This window comes from Sarcophilus harrisii, chromosome 4, assembly GCF_902635505.1.
Source record: "Sarcophilus harrisii chromosome 4, mSarHar1.11, whole genome shotgun sequence".
Taxonomy (NCBI): Eukaryota; Metazoa; Chordata; class Mammalia; order Dasyuromorphia; family Dasyuridae; genus Sarcophilus; species Sarcophilus harrisii.
This window is the reverse complement of record NC_045429.1, coordinates 21,958,983-21,985,926: the sequence shown is the minus strand read 5'-3', so window position 1 is coordinate 21,985,926 and position 26,944 is coordinate 21,958,983. Positions and strand designations below refer to the sequence as shown.

Sequence of the window (26,944 nt, the reverse complement as noted above, 5' to 3'; positions counted from 1 at the left end):
CAGCTTCTCAGTGGCACTAGGTAACTATCCAGTAATAATTTTTCCTTGCCAGGAATTCTAAGATAATGAAATTATAGATCTGAACTCCCCTTTCCCAGCATCGTGCTGCAGACTGCTTTTAAGACCCTTGCAAGATCTGAGGCTCCAGGAGTGTATAAAGTCAAGTTAGCATACATTTATTCAGTGCCTACTGTGTACAAGACACTGGCAATACACAGATAAAAACAAACTGCCCTCAGGTGGCTTACAGCCGCAGACAGGGATAAGTACATGAGACACAAACAAAGAAATACAAGTAACTTCCTGAGATTAGGCAGGAGGAGGTAGCCCCTCCACCCTATTTTGGAAGACCCCCAGAATTCCAAAAGGTAGAAGGGATGAGGAAGGGCCTTCCACACATGGGACGTCTGCTCAGCTAGGTGGACAGTGGAAAATGTCTCTTTGCCGAAGGACAGCAATGGCTTGTGGGACTTTTAGAAGGCTTCCGCGCTGGGCTCAGTCTTTCTAATCCCTGCCGGGCTCAGTCTTGCCAACACACCGATTATACTTTGGAACCTTCAAGTTCTTTCCACACCAGCTGGCTCTTTATTTACCCAGGTGCTCCCTAGACACATCCGACTTGTCGATAGCCGCCCACGAACCGGACGGGACAGCCGGGGGTTCCCGGCCCACCCGGGGCTCAGAGGGAGAGGGACCGCTCGCTCAGCCGCGGCTTCCTCCGCTGGTCCTCCATGCTGTCGAAGAGCAGGCGGACCAGCTGCAGCCGGCCTTGCGCCACCAGGGCCTTGGCGAGGGCCACCACCTCGGCCGTGTGGCTGCGGTACACGCGCTGCAGCTCCTGCCGCACTCGCTCGGCCGGGTACTTGCCCTCGGCCTTGCGCAGCCAGAGGTCCACCTCGAGGCCCAGCTCGCTGGCGCTCCGGCGCGCCTGGCCCAGCAGGGCCAGCAGGGTCTCCAGCAGGCAGCGGAAGCCCTCCGTGTGGCGCGAGCCGCTCTCCTCCAGTTCAATGGCACGTTTGAAGCACTCCACCGCGTTGGGCTCCTCACCCTTAATCCGCAGGCACTTGCCTCGCAGCAGCTGGATCTCGGGCAGCGTCTCCCCCATGTCCAACTCCATGGCCTTGGAGAAGAAGACCAGGGCCTGGTTCAGGGCCGACTCGTCCACGGCCAGCAGCTCCTGCACGGCGTCCACCCCCATGTAATAGTAGACCTGGAGGAGGGAGCCAGAGGGAAGTCAGACGTGCAAGGGTCAGGCGAGGAGGGGAGGGGAAAGAGCTGGATTTAGAGGTAGGAGACCTTGGTCATTTACTACTTGGGCCATCCTGGCTGAGGTACTTCTCTGCTCCTTAGTTGTCTTACCTCTAAACTGAGGGGGCTGGAAGAGGTGACCTCTAACATCCCAGTTGTATGGATGTTGTTCCCCCCACCCTCCATTAGGCTGTAAGCTCCTTAAGGTCAGGGAAGATACCAGTGCTTAGAACAGTCAAGTCAGGGTGCCTACTGTGTGCCAGGCGTTGTGCTAAGGGCTGGGGACCCTCTTTGCTTGGGTCCAGAAGGGGACCATGGTTGTGGATTAACCAGCCACATGGATTTCATCAGTTCCAGTGGGGGAATCAGTCATCTCTCTTGTTGTTTTGTTTGATACCCACAGAACATCAGTGAATGTGGATCCTTTATTAGGCTTGAGGAGCTGAGATCTCAACTTAATTTGAAGAGAAACTACCAAATGATTAGTCTATAGCTGAGAGGGACCCACTGTCTCCATAGGGAGAATCATGGAATCTCAGATCTCGAGCTGGAAGAACGGCCAGAGGGACGGCCAAGATTATCCAGTCCAAGTCCCATTTATAGCTGAGATCTAGAGGGTTCAAGTCACACATGTAGTAGTTTGCAGCCCTGGGATTTGAACTGAGGTCTTTACCCTGGAAATCCAGAGCTCTTTCCAATGACCCATGTTGCCTCTCCAGTAGCTGAAGAGTAGTGAGTTCCCCATCACTGGGGGTATCCAAGAAGAGGCTGGTTGGCCACTCACTGGGGTTGCTGAAGAGAGGATTCCTGTTCAGGTTTAGGTTTGGAGCAGGTGGCCTTTGAGGTCGATAGCACGTCACTCAGTACCACAGCACTTTATTGAAACATAAGTAAGGAAAAGCTATTTTGTTATTATTTACCTTGGGGCAGTATGGCTTAATGGATAGAGACATGGTCTCAGAGCCAGGAAGACCTGGGTTCAAGGTGCTGAGACATCTTGGCTGTGTGAACCTCTGGGCAACTCTCATTTGCAGAGAAGGGGAGGTGTGGGAGACATCCTGATTATCGTCTCACCTGACCAATGTCCAGGTAGGTCTTTAGGCCTGGACACACCTTGACCACTTCCTCCAGATCAGCCTTGGCCACAGTGAGGTGATTCCTGTCCGGCAGACCTCCCAGCCCGGCCTTGGCCCGCTCCAAGTCACGCAGATAAGCCTTGGTGTGGATCTGTGGGTAAACAGGATTAACTCAGAGGAATTCTGGGAGTGGTTACAGTTGCCCACCCACTCCCTCTCTGGGTGACATCATTCTGTCCCCCCATTCCAGAAAAGCTTCCCAAATCTGTTTTCAGTGATCCTTTGTGATTTGGAAGAACAGAAGGTTCAGACAAAGACAGAGAATTTGACAAATGTCTGATGTGACTGTCCTACTGAAGAAGGTTTAGACTTGTCCTGCTTGACCCCAGAAAGCAGAACCAGGAGAAACCCTCCGAAAACTCACTAAGGTTTGATACCAGAGAAAAACTTCCTAATGATTAGAGCTTGTGGTCTTCCCAGTGATCATTAGGAGGTAGGGAGCTCCCCATAGGAAGAGGGGCTTAACAAAGGCTGAATGATTCCTTTCTCGAGGGCAGATACCTGCACGCTTTCTCATGTCCTACCCACCTCCTTTGAGCCTGTGAGCATCCAGCCTATAAACACTGCCTCGACCATCCCAGAGCCCCTGGCCCTCCGCCATCTCGCCCACCCTGCTTGTAGCCCCGAGTCCTGGGAAGTTCTTGCTTTGTACCTTGGCCCTCGTGCAGTAAGCCTGCCAGTTGAGCTCGGGATCTGGCAGGATGTCCAGAGCCATGTTGCAGATGCCAATGGCCATGTCTTGCTTGCCCAGGAAATGGAAGATCTTAGCCAGTCGATTCAAGGTGGGCGTGTGGTCCTTGGCAATCTCTATGGCCTGGAGAGGACAATGTAGACAAACGGCCATTAATTGGGAAGGTAAGCAGATGAAGCAGCAGAAGGGTGTAAAGTTCGAGGAAGGAAGCCGGGATTCATTTGTTCACGCTCTCATTCGTTCATTCATTCATTCAGCACAAAGTTTCCAAGTTGCTACTATATGTGAGGTTCTGTGCTAGTTCCCAAAGGACACAAGGATGAGACACAACTCCTGTCCTCACAGAGCTTCTGATCTAATAAGGGACAGTCATGCAATTGAACTCAATTCAACAAGCATTTATTAAATGCTTACTGTTTGTAAGGCTCAGTGCTATGTACAAAAAACAAGATCAAATGGAAACTCCTCTCATGGAGCTTATGCCTTGTTTTCTGAGTAGTAGCAGGAGCCTAGAACTGTGTCATTCTAGGAGAGGAATATTCCAGTCAGGCTGCATCCCACAAGCAGCAGAAAGCTGACAGAGTGTAGCCAGATGAGCAGATGTGCAATGTGTACAAAGGGATGCACATTTGAGGAGGGAGGGCACTAACTGCTAGGAAGGAAATCAGGGAGGTCTTTAAGGACCTGAGAAGTGCAGATTAAGAGGGAGGGATGGAGGAGGGCTTTCCAAACTTGGGATGACTGTGCAGACACACCAAAGTGGGATAGGGCATGTTGAGTTAGGGAAGAACTTGGGACTGGAAGGGAGAAGATAGGAAGGAACCTAGTGAAAAATCAGACTGGAAAGGTAGGTGGGAGTCACAGTTGGAGGGGCTGATAGGCCAGAAGGAGGAATCTCTATCTGCAGCAACACAAAATCACTGAAGACTTTCAAGCAGAGAAATGGCTTGGGAATATTATTTTGTGGTGACTCAATCAATCAATAAGCTATTAAATAATAATATTAATATAATATGATATATAATTATATAATAATAATTAATAAAATATACACATAGTGTTATAAACACAAGTGATCTCTATATAGTCTTTAATAAATAAAAATATTTATTTTATATATTTTATGTATTTTTACATAAAATTATGTAAATTTTATTATATAAAAAGAATAATTGGATGGATGTGATGGAATCCAGAAATTATAGAATTTCCATAAGGAAGGAAACAAACATTTATGAAATACCCACTATGTGCCAGGCATTATGATAAGATCTTTCCAAATATTATCCTCCCACCAATCTTATGTTGGTACATGCTGCTCTTCTCCTCGTTTTACATTTGGGGCAAATGAGGCAAACAAGAGCTAAGTGACTTGCCCATACAGAGCTAATAAGTGTTTGAAAACTCAGATCTTCCTGCCTTCAGGTCCAGCACCCTGCCTACTGTGCCACCTCTCTGGGTGAATTGGGAGCAGTCCCTCTTCCTTTTCCAGCTCCCAAACTCCTCCTCATCCTAAGAATCCTAAAGGTTCTGGGATTCTCAGACCCGGGGATGGAGAGCTCCCTTCTGGCCGGGGATACCAGGAGAGTGTTCAGGAGGAGCGCTCATTTCTGCGTGACTGGAAGGATGAGTAGTGTTTGACAGATCAAGATGAGGTAGGAGGGGATTCCCTCCCCAGTGAGGGAAAGACTTACTTGGTCGGGCCCAGTTTGTAGAGTAGGGGGTCAAACTGAAGGGGAAGCAGGGGCTGCTAAACTGCCCAGAAAGGTTGGGGGGGGCACATGTTGACTTAGAGAACCACAAGTGTTTGTTTATCTATTGCTTTCCCCCCAATAATTCAACACATTCGAACCAAATAGGACTACATTTCAGTCTGGTGTGGATTGCACGTGTGTGCTTCTGGGCTATGAGTTTGGCACAAATTGCACTTGAGGAAGAGTAGAGCAGGACCCATCTTAGGACTGAGAGGGACCAGTCCTTCCCTTTACAGATGAAGAAACTGAGCCTCAGAACCAAGCCCTCTGACTTTAAAGTCAGTGATGGCCTTCCTCACAAAGTACCCCAGAGAACGCCGCCCTGTAAGGGCAGACAGGCTAAGGATGGCCATGGATGGTGAGCAAGTCAGCCTGGTCCTGTTCCCCCTTCCCTCCCCGAGTCTTCCTCCAGACTAGGCTACGTACCTTGCCAAAGCAGTCCAGGGGGTCGGTCCCTGAGTAGCCGTAGTCATGCACGCCCATGGGGGTGGTAGAGAAGGCGTCTTTCCTTTCCAGAAGCATCCCAAGATAGCACCAGGCCAGAGCTGAAAGGGGGAAAGGAACCTCAGCAAAGGAGACCCCATGTAATCTTGACCTCCGCTCCACACTCCAGCAAAGGCCCACGGAACATGCAAGCAGCTGAGAGCTCAGTTCTGAAGAAACGGTCTTCCCATGATACTGTCTGACACATAGTAAGTGCTTAATAGACGCCTTTATCCTCTCACACTAATCAATCAAACACACGTTGATTTTAATTGGCTGCTAGGTGCCAGGGGCTGTCCTTGGTGCTGGAAAAGCACAAACACAAAGGGTGATGGTCTCTGCCTCCTGGGAGCCCCTCAGACTCCTCGAGGACTGAGTGCCAGCTACCTGCTCCTCCATTCTCTGGGATAATAAAAGGGCCCAAGGCATCAAGGGTTTGTGTTTCTGAGGCAGCATCCAGAGCCAGAATCGTGGGTGTGGGATCCATGGCCCTCTATGGCCGATCCTTCAGGGATGAGGAGGCCGCCATCTCCAGAAGCCGCCCATTCTGCTGAGACTGCTCTGGATATGGGGGTCTTTCTGGAAGGTGTACCTGTCACTCCTAGTCTTGTCATCTGGAGCTAAACAGCAAGTGTGGTGCTGCTTCCATGTGGCAGCCCTTCAGATATGAGGGTCAGCTCTCACCCCCACTCCTCCTCACTCCCGAATCCCACCTCCCCTTCTCCCGAGCAACATGTTCAGTTGCTTCAGCCAGGGGTCCCGAGACACAGGCTTAGGGCCCTTGCCCATCCCAATCACTTTCCTCCAGACCCTCTGCAGCTGATCAGTGCATTTTCCTAAAATTCGATCTTCCAAATGGAACAAATCATCCAGCTGTGGTCTGGCCAGCACGGGGAGGGCAGGACAATCATTCTCCCAGTCCTGGCCATCTGGGAGATTTGCTTTGGGAGGAAAACTTGGCACGGGGCTGCAGGATTCTTGATAAGATAGGGGATGCACAAGTCTTTGAGGGGCATCATACTGGAGATTGCCTGCGTGCTTCTGGACCTTTGGCTTCTCAGCCTCGGCACCAGGTACTGGGTGAGGGAAATAAGACCCCAGGGCAGCCCCTAGACTTCCTGCCCGGGGCCACTTTCAGAGACCAGCTCCCAGCATCCCACCCCTGGCCGTGGTGCTGACTGGCTGGTCTCTGGATTCTCATAACCTCCAGCCATTGGACAGAGCCCAGAGGGCATTGATGTGCCCCATCTCACTTAGCTCTTGCTGTGATAACTTACATCATGCAGATAACCCTGCTACTAAGCCAGCCACCTCAGGCTTGCCCAGGCCTGGCTGGCCCCAGTCTTGGCGCTGCCCAATGATCGGGAAAACGCTCAGAGACGGGTTACAGACTGACTTTCCTATGTCCAGACCATGGCCAAGGGGCTGTGAGAATCGCTGGATCTTGGAGCTAGAAGGGGAAAATCATCCCTTACTCACTGCATCCTTCAGTGGTCATCCAGCCTCTGCTTGGAGACTACCATGGAGGGGGAACTCACTACCTCCCCAGGCAGCTCAGCCTCTCTGGGACAGCTCTGCTCATGTGGGAGGTCTTTGCTGGGATCCAGCCTAGATTTGTCTCTTTGCACTTTCTACCCATCATCCCTGGCTCCATTCAAAATGAGACCAAATGAAATAAGCCTGAATCCTGCTTCCTCTGCTCTTTCCCCAAGTCTTCTCTTCTCAGAACCCAGCACCTCCAATTCTTTTGGCTGATTCTCCTCAGGGCCACATAGGAGGCTGATTACACTCCTTTGGATGCTCTCCAGTTAGATCTGGAGTCAGGAAGACCTGAGTTAAAATCCTGCTTTAGACACTAGCTGTGTGACCCTGGGCAAGTCATTTCACCAGTTTGCTTAGTTTCCTCATCTGTAAAATGAGTTGGAGAAGAAAATGGCAAACAATCCTTGTATGTTTACTAAGACGACCCCAAAAGGGATCATGAAGAGTTGGACCCAACAGAAAATGATTAAAGCACAGCAAAGTGTCTTATTTGTGTGCAGGTTACAGAGGGAGAACTTCAATATCTCACTCCTGAGCCAGGGCTGGTAATCCAGAGACCACGAGTCCGAGGCAGAGATGGGGGAGAGGGCAGAGGTACAGACAGAGCAGGGCAGGGGCTGTAGAGGGAAGGCAATGAGAGGAAAGGGTCTAGGACTGGCCGGGGGTGGAGGACTCTGGTTACCTCGATGGTGCGTGCTGGAGGACTTGACCACTTCTCGGAGCAACCCGAGGGTGCGGTTAAAAGCGGGCAGCCTCTTCTGCTCCTCAGCACCCTGGCTCAATAAGATGCTGTCCAGCCTGCAAAGGTACCAGGATACCACTGGTCAGTCTCTCTCTCCCTTGGAGCTGAGCAGGAAACATGCCTCCTTCCCTTGGACCCTCCAACTGTATTTCTTGGGAATTAGGGTCCAGTTCTAGGAGGAGAATGACACAGTTCTCTACCTAACACAATTGTCCCATCTGTAAAAAGGGGGTTTCCATTGGAGAGCCGCTATGGCAAGTGGTGATATATTCATTTTACAGCTGGGGAAACTGAGGTTCAGAGGGTTTAAAGTGCCTTGCCAATAGTGACCCACCTGGTGCCATGGGACAAGTAAAGGCCAAGGGCCCTTGTTTGGTCTTGGCTGGCTTACCCTCAGTTATTCAGTTTAGTAAACATTTACGGATTGCCTATTAGCTTCCAGGCCCTCAGTTAGATATTAGGGCCTCAAAGGTAAAAATGAAGTTATCTTTCTCCCCAGGGCCCTCTACTCTCTCCCCACAATGTACACTATCCCTGCAGGAGACTTCTGGAGGAGCATCCTGAAAGTTTTGGGTCAGGTGTCTCCCCTTCCCCCTTGGCAACCTAGAAGAGCCATGGAACCCTCCACAGAATCAGGTTTTGTTTGTAAATGAATGACATAAAATACACAGGATTGCAAAGGAAACCAATTATAGAGAAATACTGTTAGCCTGAGACTTTAAGACATTTCATAGGCCCTGGGTTAAGAAATCTTGATCTGGTTCAACCTTTTCATATATTATAAGATAGACTTAAGGCTAGAAAGAAATAGGGGAAGGAAAGGAGCATTTATCAAGTGCTCACTGGGTCATTACGGGGCATAGAGCACTGGGCCTGCAGTCAGGTAGAGCCGAAGTCAAATCTGATCTCAGACACTTACCAGCTGTGTGACTCTTCACCTGCTTTGCCTCAGTTTCCTCATCTGTAAAATGAGCTGGAGAAGAAAATGGCAAACCACTCCAGGATCTTTGCCAAGAAAATCCCAAAGGGGATCATGAAGATTTCAACAGGACTAAAAAACACCCACCATGTGCTAGGTGCTGTGCTAAGGGCTTTTTACATATATTACTCTGATAATAGTTGTAAAGCTAGAAGGGACCACTGAGGCCTTCTAATCCAATCTTTGCATTTTACAGATGAGGAAACTGAGGCTCATTAGAAAGGAGGGGTCTTGCCCAAGGCAAGTGACAGATTCCAAATGGATTCCAATCCAATGGTCTGTCTTCTAAGCCTCATATTTTACACACACACAGAGTTGTTATACATTTTAAAAAATCAAACGGTCACACTTTGTTGTTTGTAAGTCTTATTTCATTTTCCTGGGCTTCCAAAAATTGGGAAAGATTCTAAGCTTTCTTCACCCCTGCAGAACCTCCGCCCTCCATCATTTGGCCAATCCATCCATCCATTAACAAACATTTATTAAAAATTCCCTTCCCAGTGCTGGACCCTGAACTAAAATTGAGGACAGTGAAGATGATTTGTTATGCTCTGAGATAATCCAATTCCCTGGGATAGCCCAACTCCTTGGGATAGCCCAGTTCCCTGGGATAGCCCAATTCCTTGGAATAGCTCTTTTTGGACTGTTGTTTTTTTCCTGCTTTTCAAAAGATGATCAGAAGATAGCCAAAACCCGGGGCCAGGAAGATCTTTAGTGTGCTCCAGCCTACTCGGGAGCCTCTTCTATCTAACCTGGCTCTCTGGGCAGCCCGTGGGAGACGAACCTGGTCACCGGCTGCTCCCCTGACCCCTGGCTATGTGCATGTAGCACCCCACCTTATCCAGACTTTCGTCCCTCTGCTGGTCTGTGGCCTCTTACCTGATGAACAGAGTCGCCATCGTGAAGTACCAGCTCCGCTTCTCCTCCAGTGGGATCTAGCATTGACAAAGGTAGGTCAAATGAACAATTGCCTTTGCTTTTGAGTCCCGTGAGATCTCTTCATACTTTCCCACATCTTCCACAATGATGTCCCTGTGTCCCTGTTCTCCTCATTGTCAGGGAAAGCAATGAGCCTCCCCATTTTTCAAACCTATCTCCTGCAATCCTCCCTCCCCCAAAGTTCCGTGCTACATTTAAAGTCTCAAGATCTGAGTTCAAATCCCAGCCCTGCCACCTAGAGTGACTTGGGAAAGTCATTTGTCCTATCGATCAAACATGTATTAATTAAGCTCCTACTATATACCTGGTCCTCAGTTTCCTCATATTAGGTATACAATACTTAGGTATTGTATAGCAGAAAGAATTTGAAATCACAGGCCATGGATTTAAATCCTGATTTTGCCTTATGCTAGCTGTAAGATCTGGGCAAGTTATTTAACCTCTGGGCCTCAGTTTCCCCATCTATAAAATATCTGACCTGAGTTAGATGGCCTCCAAAGCTTTTTCCATTCTCAATCTCTGATGCTCTGATCCCTTCCTGACTCCATCTTCTAACAACTAGAGCTATCTTCAAATGGAAAGTTGCTTCAGGAAGGAGTGAGCTACCTGTCACTGGCAATTTTCAAGGAGGGGCTGGCCACTTGTCAGGGATCATAGGATTCTAGGTCTAGAGCTAGAAGGGACCTCAGAGGTCATTTGGGGCAAGCTGCCCATTTTACAAATGGGGAAACTGAGGCACATGATTTGCCTAAGGTCAGATTGAAGGTGGCAGAGTAAAATGGGAATAATAATAGCAGATACCTGCCAGGTTTGATGACGATCAAGTGAGACATTTATATAAAACACTCAGCCCAGTGTGTGGGAAATAATAGGTGCTCTATAAATGCTTATTCCCATCCCTCCCCATTTCTTCTCTTCAAGGTCATCAGTGGCCTCCCAGAACTAAATCCAGATGTCTTTCCTAAGTCCTCGTCCTCAGCTTCTCAGAAGTATCTGACACCATCTTTGTCTCTTTCTTTCTTCCTTCACGTTTCATGTCTTAAAATCTCACCTTCTGGCAAGAAACCTTTCCTGGTCTCCACCTCCTTTGTATTTCAATGCTGAGCTCAAAGCCTGTTAGGTGTCAGCACAGATAAACATTGGTCCCGAATTAAAATCCTGCTTCAAACACGTATTAGCTCTGTGACCCTCACAGCACTTAACCTCCTCCTGCCTCAGTTCCTCGGATGAAAAATGGGGATAATAATAGCACCTCCCTCCCAGCGTTGTTATGAGGATCAGAAGAGATGATATCTGTAAAGCACTTTGCAAACCTTAAATGTTATATAGATGCTACTACTATTATTAAGTGATTAATAAATGCTCGTTGACCGATTAACTTATCTCCCCTCCAAGAGTGCAGCTGTATAAGGCCAGTGGTGATGTGGGACAGAGAGTGGGATATCTCAATCTTCATTTTTCATCTATGTTCTCTCCCAAGGAAAAGACTCTTGTGATTTTTGAGCCCCCATCGGGCAGCTCTGAGAGCCTCTGGAGAATGATGTCAGGATGGTGAAGAAAAGCTGTTCCAGTTTTCAAACAGGGGGAAGAAAACAGAATCTCCAGACAAGAGATTCCTGATCCTAACTGATTTTGAGAAAATTGTAGTCCTTTTTATTAAACCTTTAAGAAGGGAAGAGCGACAATCACACAGAGCCAGCCCGGCTTTGTCCAGATCCGATTATTTCAGATGAATGTTTTCACCTGTTTTTGACAAGTTAACTCAACCAGCATCGTAGGACTGCAGTGTCAGAATGTGAAGGGACCTTAGAGGCCCCTCGTTTTACAGGTGAAAAAACAGGGGCTCGAAGAACTAGGGATTTTCCAAATTCATACAAATCTGTAAGTAGCTAAGGTTCGAATAATCCACATCCTCTGATTCAGGTGCAGGATTTTCTCCTACTTTCCTGCTACGTCAGGATAATGCTAAAGATGAAATTTACCGAGACTTTATCAAGGATTTGACAACAGCAGAATTGTTTTTGTGGATAATATGGAGAGAAGAGGACCAGAATATAATTAATATAACTAATTATATAATCAATATACTATATAATAATTAACATTTAATTATATAATATATTATATAACATATAATAATATATACTATTGTATATGTTATATAATAATATTATATAATTATATAATTAAATGGATTCAGAACTGGCCATTCCAACTTGGCAGATCTCTTGTGAAGTGCCCGAGGGAGCTATGCTTGTCCCTGAACTGGTGATCATTTTTATTGATGACTTGGATAAGGACATACACACATGTAGGGATGTGCTAGAAACAGCCCAAACCACAAGCTGATTGTTAAATTTTCAGTGTGAGCATTTATACCTCAGAAATCAGCAGATATTACAAATCAAGGCTTGACTGATTTTTCTATCGATTGTCTAAACTTAAGAAAGGCGAAAATATTAATTATGCAGAGTAAACTCGAAAGGATGTTGTGGGTACCCGGTTTTCATCTCTTGTTAAAGAGCACACGGCATGCTCATCAGATTGGTTCAGCGCATTAAGATCCATCTACCACTCCTCTGCCCTACCCCACTCCTCTTTTTTAGAACAATTAATAGAGCAAATTTTCTCTAATATTTAAGTTTGAAGCTTTTAGACTAAACTAAGTGAGAAAGTTCATCAATCTTTTAAAAAATATCAATTCTGAGCCAAAGCCCAGCACTAAACTCTTTTTTTTTTTTTTTAAACATCATTCTTATCAAAGGCTTATCCCACCTCCCAGGACTCTCTCTCTCCATATTAGCCCCGAAAAGATCCCAGAGGGAGACCAGGCTAATGATCAGATTCAGGGAAGGAAGAAGAAAGAAGAGGATAAAATGGATCCGGGGACAAATCCCCATTTAAAAAGTGTTATGTAAATGCTAACTCTTGTCACGAGGGATCTCTGGCCATCTGGGTCCCATAGGCCCCTGCTCTCTTTGTGGCCCAAGCCAGCCCTTTACAACGACACTTAAAGCAGCAATTGCATCTTCCTCCTTCTCCAGGCTAAACAGCCACAGTCCCCTCGCTCCTTTTTATGCTACGACTTTACACATCCGTGGGCATTTCTCCCAACACAGATCCCCGGTAATCCTCACCACGTATTGTTCTCCAGGGCAGGAAACTGCCAGTTTTCATTCCAGCCTCCCCGGCCTCCAGCTTGGGGCCTGACATGAGGCAGGGGCAATCAATGTGGATGTTGAACAGAGTAGACAAGATTGCCCTGATCACCACAAGGGGGCAGAATTCTGGGAATCATTTCCAAAAAAGTAAACTTTGGTTTACATGGCGCATGCTTGACTGCCACCTGGTGGCAATATGCTTGAATTGCAGGAGCGGGCGCAATATCCCTTGAAAAATGACATTTCTGCAGCAAGAGGGGACAAATTTTGGGACAGTTCCCAAGCCTGCTTGCGTTATCAGTTCACTCTTTGTACAAAACAGCATTAAGCCCTACTCTACCACTGGTTGTCTGTGGGACTTTAGGCTCCTGTCTCTCCCTCTGTAAAAAGAGGGGATGCTCTCTTGCCATTGAGGGTCCTTCGGTTCTTTAAGCAGCTGCCTGAGGTTGGATTCTCCAGCCTGGGGCCGTAAAGGTTCACAGTTTCTTTCTTTCTTTTTTTTTTTTTTTTACATTCACACTTTCTTAATGAAGTTCTTTTTTTTTTCTGAGTCAATTGGGGTTAAGTGACTTGCCCAGGGTCACACAGCCAGGTTAACGAAGCTCTTCTACCCATTCAACTCCATCCTAAGGATGAGATGTCTTAGATTTCCAACTGAACGCTTGTCTTTTCTTCCAGTAGAACTCTGTTTTTACAAATATTTCTACTTGTAGCTAAAATTGCTACTAAGAACAATCGGGAAGCAGCTATTACATAACTCAAAAGCTCTCGTGGGTCACATTGAGCCAAATGGACCCTACAGGAGGAGAGATGGGCGGGGACGGCTTCACTCCTCTCGGAGAGTTGGAGCTCAAGAAACGCACCTCTCTGGTTGGAGGCATCTAAGAGAAAAGCTAGAAGAAGAAAGATGTTATGGGATAGAACGAACAACTCCATAGAGTCCTCGATGTCAAGTTAACACGAATCTCCGGAAGCTAAGCACAAGTAGCTAAAGGCTTCCACACGAAGCGAAGATTCAGAGTCGTTTTTACTTGTTAATATTCGAATGGGGGTTTGTGGGTAATGTAACTCTTTCTATGACAGGAGGGTTCACTTGAGAATGAGACTAGCTGAGTTAGCTGGGAAGGGTGTTTCATTAGAGATTACTCTAAAGGCACATTTTCTTTGAAGTAGGGTTAGAATTAGAATTAGGGACCACTAGGTGGTAAATATAGAGCACTGAAGCTAAATGAGGAAGACCTGAATTTTAATCCAAATTCAGACGAGTTGGGGATCCTGGCCAAATCATTTAGCTTTTGTTTTCCTCGGTTTCTCCACCTGTAAAATGGGGATAATAACAGCATCTACCATCTGTGAGTCTTAAATGAGGTATTTGATGACTGCTTATCTACAAGATTGGACGCTCCATGAGGAAAAAGGAAAGATTTTATTTCCAATAACAATAATAAATTCTGCTTGTATAGAACTTTATGTGACTGTTCTATGCCTCCTGCCTCTAGGATCTAACATATGTGCCTGTCTTTCCTCCATTAAAGTGCATGATCCTTGGGAGGAGGGGATATTTCATTCTTTGAACTTGTATTCTCAATTCCTGGCATAGACACGGTCTCAGTATCCGGGACACAGAAGGAGCTAAATAAATGCTTGTTCATTGATTGATTCAGCAACTGCACGAGGGAGGGAGATCAAGAAATGCTGAAAAAAGAAACTGAGTCAGAATGTAAAACAAGTCATCTAGCATCACCAAGAATCCTGGAAACTTGGGTGAAAGACCTTGGAGGCCATCCGCCAACCAGCAGGAGGGCCCTCGGTGCCAGGGCTTTTTCAGACTCTGCCCCAGGGAGGGGCAACAGAATCCACACCCCCCTGGAACAAGCCAGGACAACCTTTCAGAAGAGCCAGTATTGTTCCACAGGTACCTCTAGCTGAGAACTCCCTTTATCTAATCTCTGTTTTCCACTCGGGACCAGGCACCAAGGTCCGCACCCACTGGGCAGCTGGCAGTTCCTCTTGTCACTGTTTGTTAAATTTAAGAGGTCACCCAAGCCTGCCTTGAAGCCCTCCGATGGGAGGGAACTCACTACTTCCAGGAACAGTCTGTTCCATTGTTGCACACAGTAGGCGCTGAATTGATTCTTACTGAATGATTGCTGGACAGCCGTGAAGAGCAAGTCTCTGCATCTCAGCCCCTCCCTAGTTGTGCCTTCTGGGCCCTGGCACGATTGTGCCCCTCTGCCCAAAGACGCCCCTCCCATTCCGGGGAGGGATCGGCCACCAGCCCTCCCTGGAGCCTTCTCTTGGCCAGCACCCTCGGGAAGGATCCACCAGTCAGTCTTTGAACAAGAGGGTGCTCACCAACCTTCCTGCCCAAAGTCAGAAGATGTCTCCTCCTAACAGGTGGCGTCTGGGTCTGGAGGCGGCTCTCTGGCTGGGTACCTGCAGCCACTCCAGATGGGAAGTGATCACGGGGTGGGTCACTCATTCGCAGATGACAGGGAAGGAGCAGAGAACTGTTCTCGTGTGTGGACTTGGCCTCCATCCCATTCAAAAAGCTTTCTAAAAGCATTCTAGGAGTCCTTGCCTGGGCTGGGGGCCCAGGATCCTGGGGAGGGGGGGTCATCAATCACCTTCCCTCATCATACAGTGAAGAAACTGAGCCCTGGAAAGAGCGGGTGATTTCCCCAGTGTCACCCAGGATTTGAACCTAGGTTCCCTCGTTTCAGGGTAAATAGACTTTGCCATCTACTATCCTACTCCCCAGGTCCACAAAAGCAGATGGGAAGACGCCTCCTGCTCCACCTTGTGAAGTCATTAGGGCAGAAGAGGTCCTTGGCCGGGAACCAAATGGATGTGCTGAAGAGTGAAAGCCGGTGACGCGCTGGGTGTGGCCCGTTCACTTTAGAGAGTCAGCGGCACAAGCTGGGGCAGGTAGAGCTGGGCGGGTGACAGTGAAGGGTCATTCAGTCACTCACCTGCAGCGGCGCCTCTCAAAGGGGGACCTTTCCCGTGCATCTCTCGACCACCTCCCTGCCGCATTTTGTCAGGGCTAAGTGACTTGCCCAAAATCACACAGCAGTCCGAGGCTGGATCTGAGCTCAGCCAAATGAGGAGTTAATGCAGCTAAATTAAGGCCAGAGAGGCTCTCTCCCAGGAAGTTAACCCCTTGGTGATCAGTTCCAGGCTATACTCTATGATGGAGGTTCCTAAGAATAATAAGTCTAGGGGCAGCTAGTTGTGTAGTGGATAGAGCCCTAGCCCTGAAGTCAGGAAGACCTGAGTTCAAATCTGGTTTCAGACACTTAACAATTCCTGGCTGTGTGACCCTGGGCAAATCACTTAACCCCAATTGCCTTAGCAAATAATAATAATAAATTAAAAATAAATACATAAAAATTTTAAAAGAATATTAACTAGGGGCAGCTACATGGAACAGTGGATAGAGCACCACAGTCAGGAGGACCTGAGTTCAAATCTGCCTCATATACTTAACACTTCCTGGCTGTGTGACCCTGGGGAAGTCACTTAACCCCAATTGCCTCAGCAAAATAATAATAATAATAATGTCTAATCATGTTCCCTTCTTCAAAAACTTGAGGGCTCCCTTTACCCCAAGTGAAACAATTGGAAAAAATATAACTCCCCTGTCTGGTTTTTAGAATCTTTCCCAACTGGATTCCAACTACCTGCTTCCACCTGGTTTTCTTTCCTTTGTGGCCGCAGCTGAAACGATCTATTTTTGGTTCTACATCCATGACGTGCTATTTCTGTGCCCTCGCGCACACTTTGTTCCTCAGCTCTCTTCCCTAAGGTGGCAAAGGGGACTAGACTAGAATAAATCGAGGATTTCACCGACTGTAGAAGGATACAGAAAGCCCACCGGACTGACAAATGTCCCAGAATGCCAAGGAAAACTCGGGTAAGCATGTTTTCCAGCCGAGGTCAGCACAAAGAAGCAGCCAGAGTCTGGGGACCCGTAAGAGAGAGGTTCGGCCGGAAAAGCCGGCTTGGGAGGACAGGGCGCTGTCCCCTGGCTGGAGGCTCCCCCGATGTCCTTGAAGAACACTACCTCATTACCCCAGCCCCAGATAACACAGATCTGTGTCAAAGAAGGTCCCCCTCATTTCTTCTAGAAGGACCCAGGGCCGAGCTGTGACAGAAGGCCTTATCCAGGAAGGAAGGCCAGAAAAATGAGCCAAGATACGAAAATACTGAGGACTGAAGGATGTTGTGGAGGGAGGAATGCTTGCGACACACATGAGGGAGCCGGGAATACCTCCACACCATATGTAAGGAGAGCCATGTTCTTTCTCCCTGGGCCCAGTTGTTCTCCCTCCCCCTCTTTGCGTCTCTGAAGTCCTTCGAAGAAGAAAGGGGTGATGTCTTGGAGCGGCGATGTGGCCGTCCTTCTGTTCTCTGCCCTGGTCAGGTGTGAGCCTTTGGAAGGAAGTTATTGACAAGCTGAAGAGCAACTAGGAGAGGACAACTTTGATGGGTACAGAGTAGGGGCTTAATAAATGCTCACTGATGGATTGACTGATGATAAGGGGACTTGACACAGTGCCATGTGCATGGAAGGATGCAGGACCATTTGACCTAGAAAAAAAAGATCTGCAGGAGGATGGTTCAGATCAGTGTTGATCTTGTGGATGATTGGGCCGCTAAGTGGTGCTGCAGTGGATAGAGTGCTGGGTCTGGAGTCAGGAGGATCTGAGTTCAAATCCAGTCTCACTGCTAGCTGTGTGACCCTGTTAAGGCACTTCACCCCTATTTTCCTCAGTTCCTCATGTATAAAGTGAGCATTGCTGTTGTTCAGAGACCTTGGAGATCATTCAGTCAGCTCTGTCATGATACAGATGAAGAAACTGAGGCTGGAGACTCACAAGCCTAACAGTATTGTTAGGCTTTGGAGGGCCGAGCCAGGAATAATGGGCTGGCAGGGGGGAAGGGGAGGAAAGCCACAGAGAAGCTATGCTACTTGCATTCTTTACTGATTAGAGCAGGCCAGCAATGGAACTAATGGTAGTGAGCTCCCCGTCACTAAAAGTCCTCAAAGGGAGGGAAGGTCACTTGACAACTTAGACTCCTAAAATAGGGTTTTCAGCAGCTTGGGGGTGCAGGACACACTGCTCTGGTTCTGAGATGAAGCAAATACTTGGCCAGTGACCAATCATCATAATAGACCAATAGCAGTCAAGGCTGCTCCAACATGGGCTGAGGGGCCACTAGAAGGGCCACTGGATGCTTCTAACTAGAGACTTGCCTGGGGACTCTTGGAGGGGATTCTTGGCCAGGAACTCGATGTCTCTGACATTCTGAATTCTAAGGGTCCTTTCTCCAACTTCTTGGAAACCAAAGACTGCATGGCCATCTTTACAACCATACAATCGCCACCCCTTCTACATGCGTCTCTCTCTCTCACTTCCATCTGCTTCTCTCTTCCTTGGATACCCACGTCTCTGTTATACCTTTACTCCCCTAGCTCAGAAGCACTTCCTTGACGACCACAGGTCAGAGTCTGTCTCACTGGGACGTTGACCCCGAGAGGGCCTTGACTCCAGCTTTCCCCGACTGGCTGTGTGTGTTTGGTGCAGCCACACCTTTATTTGTGCAGCTCCAGAGGCAGGCTGGAAATCCAACTGACAGCTCCTTCCTGCTCCCCCCACCCCAGCTCTGCTCCCCTCTCTAGTCCACTGGCCCCAAACGGGAGGGTCTGATTGTCCCCTCCAGGACTCACCCTCCGACAGTAACAGGGTCTGAGCCGTTCTCTTAGCAGAGATGAGGCCGGGAGACCAAAGTGGGGTTCCTCACAAATAAGAAACAAGTGAAAATTTTTATTTTTGTTTACATATATGAATGAAACAGTTGTTTCATATGGCTCCTGATCTTCTCTATATGTAATATGAAAAGATAACATGGTACAGTGGAAACATGCTGGATTTAGGGTCCAAGGACTTGGGTTTGGATCCCAGCTCTGCCTTTTGTTACCTGTGTGATTCTGGATAGTCAACTAATTTTCCTGGACCTCACTTTTTTCATCTGTAAAATGGATTCTGGATGCCTTCCAGCTTTTAAACTATGTCTGCATAATATCTGAAAAGAATCTAAATTGTAGGTGACAAGAAATAAAGAACATTATGGCATGTAAAGTGGAGGGTTTTGAATAACAAATTAAAAAGGTATTGCACAAATAAAATCAATGCAGCCAAGATTAGAAAGAAAGCAAGGAAGAAATTTTTATAGCAAGTTTCTGTTAAAGGCCTCATTTCTCAAATATATGGAAAACTGAGTCAATTTTAAAAGAATATAAGTCATTCCCTAATTGATAAATCGTCAAAGGATATGAATAGGCAATTTTCAAAATCAAAAATATCTACAGTAACATAAAAATCCTCTAAAATTATTACTGATTAGAGAAATGCAAACTAAAACAACTCTTAGGTACCACCTCATACTATCAGATTAGCTAAGGTGACAGAAAAGGAAAATGACAAATGTTGAAGGGGATGTGGGAAAACTGGGAAATTAATGCATTGTTAGTAAAGTTGTGAACTGATCCAAAGCAATTTGGAAGTATCCCCAAGGGGTTATAAATCTGACTTGTCAATACCACTACTAAGTCTGCATCCCAAAGAGATTTTTAAAAAGGAAAAGGATCCATATGTTCAAAAATATTTATGATATCTCTTTTTGTGGTGATAAAGAATTGAAAATAGAGGGGATGCCCATCGATTGGAGAATGACTGAACAACTTGTAGTATATGATTGTGATGGAATACTGTTGTGCTACAAGAAACGGTGAGGGGGATAGTTTCAAAAAAACCTGGAAAGACTTACATGAACTGATGCAAAGCAAAGTGAATAGGACCAAGGGAACACTGTACACAGAAACAATCATACCAAACAGCGATTGACTGTGAATGATTTAGGTGTTCTCAGCAATACAAAGATCCAAGACAGTTCTAAACAATCTATGATAAAAAAGACTGTCCGTCTCTTGGGAAAGAACTGGTAGAATCTGAATGCAGATCAAAACGTACTGTTTTTTAAGCTTTCTTTTTCTTGGGATTTTGTGTGTGTTTTATTTCACAGCATGACTAATGTGGAAGCATGTTTTGCATGACTACACATGTATGATAACCTTTATCAAAATGCTTGACTTCTCAATGAGGAGGGTGGACAGGGAAGATGGGAGGGTGCATGTGAGAGAATTTAGCACTCAAAATTGTAATAAATAAATAAAACCGACCTCCAAATCCAAACCAAAGGTTAAAATGTGTTTTTATGTGTAATTGGAAAAAATAAAGTATTAACATTTTTAAAGGATCGTAAATGACCCAAGGACATGGGGGATGTCAATGGGTGGAGGAGTGTTACTTGTGAGAAGGTAATTTCCATGAGAAGTAACTAAAAGTCCTTCTCAAGGAAGTGTGTGAGTAGAAGGGGAAGGTGACCAGCTGTGCCCGTGACACTCTAAGGGCAGCAGTGATGTCTATACAAGTGTCCATTAAAAGAGTCAGGGCCGGGTCGCCAATATGGGGGCATGGTGGGGATTTTCCATGGAGGATTTATGAGAAGAGAAGGTCAAGGGACAGAAAGGAAGAGAAGGGTCTGTAGGGATATGCTGGGATATGCGGCTGTGGGCAGGGGCTGCCTTGTGGCTCCCTCGGACACAAAGATGAAAAAAATAAGAGGTGTTTCAGTCAACTGATTTCAAATGGGATGATGTCATTTCAAGACTAATTTCAGTCAATCCAACCAAGACCTTTAAATGCCACTTTCACAGTTTTGCATTTCCCTGGTTTAAGTGGATCAGGAAAGTCTCCTTCCCAAACCCTTCAGCTTTTCATCCTAGAATGGCCTGGAAGCATTGGGGGTTAAGGGTCTTGCCGAGGGTCATCCAGCCAACAGACAAGAATCAAAGCCAGCGCTTGGATGTGGGTCTTCCTCAATGGAAGGATAATTCTCTACCCTCTATGCCGGGCTACCTGTTGTGTTTACTGATAAGGAAAGTAATGGAAGGGTGGGAGGAGAGAGGGAAAGGGGGAGAAAGGAAGAAGTCCAGCTGGAAAAGACATCCACGTACACACACCTCTACTGCTTTCGCCTTCTGTCTCCCTCCTATTTCCCCCACAACCAATCACTGCTAGGTCAGATGGACGGAGGCAGGACACCTCTCCAGTCCATGGACTCACTGGCCCCTGCCACTGTTCGGGCCCTTCTCACCCTTCAGCTAGACTAAGTATTAGTCATATCCTGCCCCTTCTAACCCACCTGCCAGGTGACCTGATTCACTTCCCAGTTCATAGGGAAGTCAGAAGTCTCCGGCCCCTTCTCTTTTTGGCGCCTTATGAATAATAATGGCAGGAGCTGAAGTGATAACTCACATTTCTGTGGCCTGAAATACTTTCATGGCCTTGCAGTCCATTTTACAGACAAGGAAACTGAGGCTCAGGGAGCTTCCGGGGCCTTGCATTGTCAGAGCCGGGGCTCAGAGCCAGGTCTTCTGGGGAGACCAGAGAGTTTGGAGAGATGATGCTGGGGATACCGCCCAGCCTGAGTCAGCCTCCCTCAGGGCCCCAGAGCAACACACCCCACCAAGCTTTTCTCAGCTCACTTCCCCAGTATCTCCATGGGGCTCACAGCAAACAGGTTTCTCCACTCTCTCCCCCCGCCCCCCTCCCCACCAACAAGAGCTATGCACTGAGCAGCCTCTAAAGATTCAGTGATCGGTTGAGTCCCAACAGGGTCCCATCCCCCACCTTCTGCCTGATCGTCCCTGAAACCCCTGTGAGTGTGAGCAGTTAGCACCCCCTAACCGCTCTTGGACCGGCCGGCCGAGCGACCCTCACCCGATAGGCCTGCCTGCTGCCCCGGCTGCCCGGCTCCTGCCATTCTGCCCTGGGGACAGGGCGACCCAGGGCGAGGTGGGGGGGGGGAACGCAACAGGACTTCAGAGTGCAGAGGGGTGGTCCCGGTTCTAAGCTGCTTAATATTTATAAAGGAGACTCATAAGATGTCAGACCTGATAAGGCACTTATGATGTGCTCAGCTCTGTACCGGTCGGGAGGCTTAGAACCCGGGATGGAAAGGCAGCCGGGAATCATGGGTGGGATCTGGGTAGGAGATTGTAAGTCAGTCCCTTAACTTTCCAAAATCCCACGCAGTTCCCTCAGACCATTCAGAGAAGGTGCAACCTGCCTCCGTAGTGGGACTTTCCTCCTATGGGAGTACCTTGTTCTGGTGAAATCACAGGTCCGGTCCCTAGGCCCAGAAAACTGATCACGGCACATTTATTTCCATCAATGGGTCTTACTTTCATGGTGAAGGCCCTGGGCTCAGAGCAGAGCAAGGAGACTACGTGGGACCTTTAGGAGTCCACAGTCTGTTCCAGATGAGCAAAGATTTTCCCACAATCCGTGGGTGTCTGCTGAAAATGAGCCCTAGAGAAACCCAGACAGAGCAAATCCTTCTGAGAAGGAAGAAAATCACTGCTGCCTGGGGAGAATCAAGGCAGGCTTCCCAGAAAAGGAGGTCTCTGAGCTGAGCTCTGAGTGACGGGAAAGCTCTTCACCAGACAGAGAAAACAGGGAAGCCCTTGGTGGTGGAGGAAAGGCCTCAGTAACTGTGCAAAATGTATTCCCCAATAGAATCCAAGCATCTTAGAGCTGGAAGTGACGTCTCAGCAAGCTTGTCCAGTCCTGGATAAGAATAGGAGCAGGACTTAAAGAGAATCTGTTTAAGAATCAAGTTATCAAGTCAACAAGCATTTATTAAACTCCTACTGTGTGTCAGGCACTGTGCAGAGCACTGCCGATACAAAGAAAGGCAAAAACAATGGTCCTTGACCTCTACAAGCTCACAGTCTAATAGGGAAGACAACATGCAAACAACTGTGAGGGGATGATAGTTGTAAATAAATATACATACACATGCATGCATTCATAAATGCACGTATATCTGTAGGAAATGGGAAATTATCCCAGAGGAAAGGTGCTCACGAGAAGGGGGAAGGATGATAAATATAAAATGTTTTATAAGTACACTACACGTATTTTAGTCTTATTATTATTCTATTATCTGATTGTGAAGTTCAGACTCAAGACCTGGACAGAGAACCTCATTCCAGGCCAGCATCTTCAGAATGTGGAGCCGACGGGGAGGAGGAGCAGCCCAGATACAGCTTGGAGATCCTTGGGGATGGGGAACTCACTACCTTCCCAGGCAGCCCAACTCTTTTGGGGATAACTGGAACCAGTTTTCTCAACCAGACTGAGTCTCTTTCTCGGAAACCTCCCCCCTGTGGCTCCTGGTTTTGCCCTCTGTGCACTGGAAGGACGTGTCTCGTCTCTCTTCCACAAACCTAAAGGAAGCTACTGTGGGTTCTAAGCTCTGATTGTAAAGCACAATGGCGTTCTAAAACTGGGCACCCAGAATCAAGAACAAGCATCCAGAAGGGGCCGAATAAATGTGAGGAAGGAAAGCCTCAGGTTCCCTCCATCTCTTCTGTCTACACCTTGTGACACCCCAAGAGAGTGTCGGGTTTTAGGGGGTCTGCCTTTCATCATACCCATCATACCCATAGCGTAGCCCAGTGCCTGGTGCACGCTAAGTGGTTAATAAGTCTAATTAATTAAATATTTAATTAAAAATAATTAAGAATTTAAAATTAGTTAATTAATCAACGAGCATCCAACCGCCTGCTCTTTATGTGTCAGTCACTCTGCTACGATCTGGAGTTACAAGGACACAAGCAAGGAACTTACACTCTAATGGAAGAAATAACATATAAACAACATACGAGCACACACGCATGGATATATTTACACACACAATATAAACAAAGTCAATACACACTGATTTCAAAGGGGCCGAGGGTCCTTTGAGCATGTCGGAGATACAACGGCAAAATTTCTGGGGTGGCAGGAGGGGCCGTTTTAGGGCTTTACCCTGTATGCTATGAAGAAATCCCCAAGGGGGGGTCACAGAAGTGAGGGGACCAAGCCACAATCAGAGCAGCCCAGCTGCCCTGGGACCCCAAGCCCTTCACAGGCTGGAAGATCTATCCTAGGGTTTAGAATTAAGAAGGGAACCAGAGTCAGTCACTAGGTCCCAGGTCTGGCTCTGGACGTGTCCTCGGAGCCCATTTAGTCCTGTTATCATATTCTACAGAAAGGGAAACTGAGGCCCAAGGAGATGAAGCCTAAAAAGTCATAGTGACAGTTGGCGAGCTCACAGGCACCCGCTCTGTGCCGGGCACTGTGCTTAGCGTCCCTGGGCCCAGTGGAGGAGACACGCGGGGATCCGTCTGAGGGAAATTGGAGATGACCTCTGGCCATGGCAGGGGCTGGGAGTCAGGCCCACCGAAAGGTGTCGTGGAGAAGGCCAGACTGAGTGGGGCTTGAAAGACGCCGGGGAGGCAGGAGGCCGAATGAGAGGAAGAGCCAGAGCTGAGCGCCCAGCGGTGGGGGAGGAGTGGTCAGGCCAGTTCCACTGGATCCCGGAGTACATGGGGGTGAGGAAGGTGCGAAAAGCCCAGAAAGACAGGAGGGCCCAGGTTGGGAAAGAAAGAGGATGTTAAGTTTGATCCTGGAGATGATAGGAAGGCGCTGGAGGTCACCGAGACCTCTGCTCCACTTGGAGGCTGAGTGGGGGAGACTGTATTCCCAGAAGCCATTGCGGCGATCCAAGGGTGAGAGGATGGGAGCCTGCACCAGAGTCGGAGGAGAGGAGGGGCGTATGGGAGAGAGATTGCAAAGAGTCATTGCAATAGCTTTGACATGGGGGCAGGATGAGAGAAGGTTTCAAGCCTGGGTGACCAGGAGAAGGGCAGTGCCCTCAGTGAGAGAAGGGAAGGTCAGGAGCAGTGATAATAATAGCAACAGCTAGTCTTAATTTACCCTCTGAGGCTTGCAAAGCAATTTACAATTATTAGTTCTTTAAATCCTCATAACCCTCAAAAAACAAAACAAAACAAAAATTAGCCCTCAGAAGCAGGTGCTATTATTATCCCCATTTTACAGATGAGAAGACTCGGAGGTGAGTCATCCAGGACATGAACACCAGAGGCAGAATTTGAATCCGGGTCCTGCAGCTGCAGAGCCAGGACTCTTTCCATTGTCTCTTAAAGTCTTGTTGCCGTGAGAATCAAATGAGAACTGTAAAGTCTAAGTAAGTGCTACAGAAACGTTATTGTTGTTACTGTTATTTTACAAGTTAGGAAGCTAGATACCTGAGGGGCTCAAAAGACTCATGCAACATCACATAGGGACTAAACGGCAGAGCCCGATTTAAACTTGGTTGTGAGGGAGTGAGCTCACTGTCACCAAAGGTATTCACTATTTGGAGGGTCTCTGGTGAAAGATGAAATATAAGGACTCCCAAAGCCGGTGACGAGTTAGGTTAATGTGCTACGAGATCCCTCCCGGCTCTGCATTCAAGGACCCGTCCAGCTCTGCCAGTTGACCAGATTCTGGCTGGGACGTTCCGTGTCCTGCCATCCCTCTCAGCTTGGCCATCTTAGGAATCTCGGTGTGTTGGATGAGTAAAGGAATGAGTGGCTAATCCATACAGTTGGTGCTTAATCATGGCTTGTTCTCTGCTTCCTGGAGCACTGGCTCCCTCTTTCCCTGACCTCCCCCCATGCTCCTGCCTTTATCCCCCATCCCTCCAAGAGCCCCAGAGCCCCCGAGCCCCCCGAGCCCCAGAGCCCCGTGTGGGTGGCGCAGACCACTGACCTTCTGCCCGTAGGCCAGGCCTTTGTCGTAGAGGGCGATGCCAGCCGTCAGCTTCTGGGCCTGCTCGCTCTGGCTCAGGAGGCCCACGTCGAAGGCCGAGGCGTAGCCCTGCTCGGCCAGGCACCGGGCTGCGCGCAGCTTGAGGTCGCCGTCGGCCGCCCCTTCTTCGGGGGCCTCCAGGCCCATGAGGCCGGACAGGGTCTCGGTGCACCGGGCCCCCTCCTGCTCCAGGCTTAGCTGGTCGTAAACATAAGCCAAGTTGGCCCAGGCGTTGAGGTTGTCCGGGGCCTCCCGGGTCACCTGCAGGAAGAGCTCCCGAGCCAGTTCCAGCTCCTCCAGGTAGAAGCTGAAGACGCCCAGCAGGTTCCGAGCTGCGTGCCGCAGAGGCCCGGCCTCCAGCTCCAGCTCGGTCCGGAGGCTCTCCCGCTGGAGCTTCATGTCCCGGCCCCGGAAGGGGGCTCCGGAGCCTGGCTCAAAGTTCAGGTTCAGGTCCAGGTGGAAGTGGCCGGGGAGGAAATCCATCTCCTCCAGGAGGGCCTCGATATCCTCCTCCTCTGGCATCTCCCCGGCCGGGTCCTCCGGGGGCAGCGCCCCAGCCTCGGGGAGCACCGGGGACGTGGGGCGGGGAGGCGAGCCCTCCATGCGGGGGAAGGGAGCCCAGCTCTGCTCTCCTAGCTGAGTGACCTCTGGGCCTGGGCCCCCATCTGTAAAGCGAGGGGTCCTCCCGGCCTTCGCTTCTCTGCTGCTGCTGCAGCTCCGCCCGGAGCAACGGCGGCTCCTCCAGCTGAGAGCCCAGCCCTCAGACCTGGCTCTTCAGGTTTGTCCGTCCGGAGGAGGAGCTTGTCAGGGGAGAGGCTCCCTGCAGGGAATGCGAGATAAAGGGCAGCTGGGACCAGGCGCTGCCGGACCAGGGGGGCTCAGGAGGGCGCGTGGCAGCCTCTGCTCCCTGTTCTGCTTTATAGGCGGGGACACACACCCGGAGGTGGGAAAGCGCCTGAGAACACCCAGTGAGCCTGGGTTCCAGCCAGGTGGGTGGGAAAGGCTGACCCTCCCCACGGCCCCTCCCAGGGTGATTCCCAAGGAGGCAGAAGGTGGGGCTGAGCAGCAACATGTTTCGCTTTTTCTTCTGGCAAACTGAAGTCTGGACGAGCCAGGGCAATTGTGAAAGAGAGGAATGATGGGGAGGTGAAGCTCCCAGGCTTCTGGACCAGCAGGTCCCGGCCTGTTCTCGCCCTGACACAGAGGATGACCTTACACTGCCCTTTGTCCTTACTGGCCTGTCTCCTTCTCTATAAGAGGAACAAGTGAAGGTCTTCCATGGCTGTTACAAATAAAGAAAGAAAGGCACTGCATAAGGACATGGCTGGACAGAACCATATGTGGGAGGACTAGCTAAGCAGCAGCGTACCTTGAAAAGGTCTGAGGGTCTTAGTGGAATACAAGACCAAAAAACCCAATGGAAACTTAGCTTACCTGAAGACAGAGCCGGCAAGGAGGGGAAGCCAAGCAGTGGGATGCTGGGAAGAGCACTGTTT

At 48.6% G+C, this 26,944-nt stretch overlaps 1 protein-coding gene across 1 annotated transcript; it reads right to left on the bottom strand.

The window, feature by feature from the left end:
- Positions 1-151: 151 nt before the first annotated feature.
- Positions 152-26,377, bottom strand: TTC22 (tetratricopeptide repeat domain 22). Its single transcript, XM_031969055.1, has 7 exons — positions 25,410-26,377; positions 9,455-9,510; positions 7,537-7,652; positions 5,256-5,374; positions 3,037-3,198; positions 2,323-2,475; positions 152-1,210 (listed from the first exon to the last, which is right to left on the bottom strand). The coding sequence occupies exons 1-7, from the start codon at positions 26,049-26,051 to the stop codon at positions 680-682; spliced, it is 1,779 nt and encodes a 592-aa protein (XP_031824915.1). The 5' UTR covers positions 26,052-26,377; the 3' UTR covers positions 152-679.
- Positions 26,378-26,944: the final 567 nt, after the last annotated feature.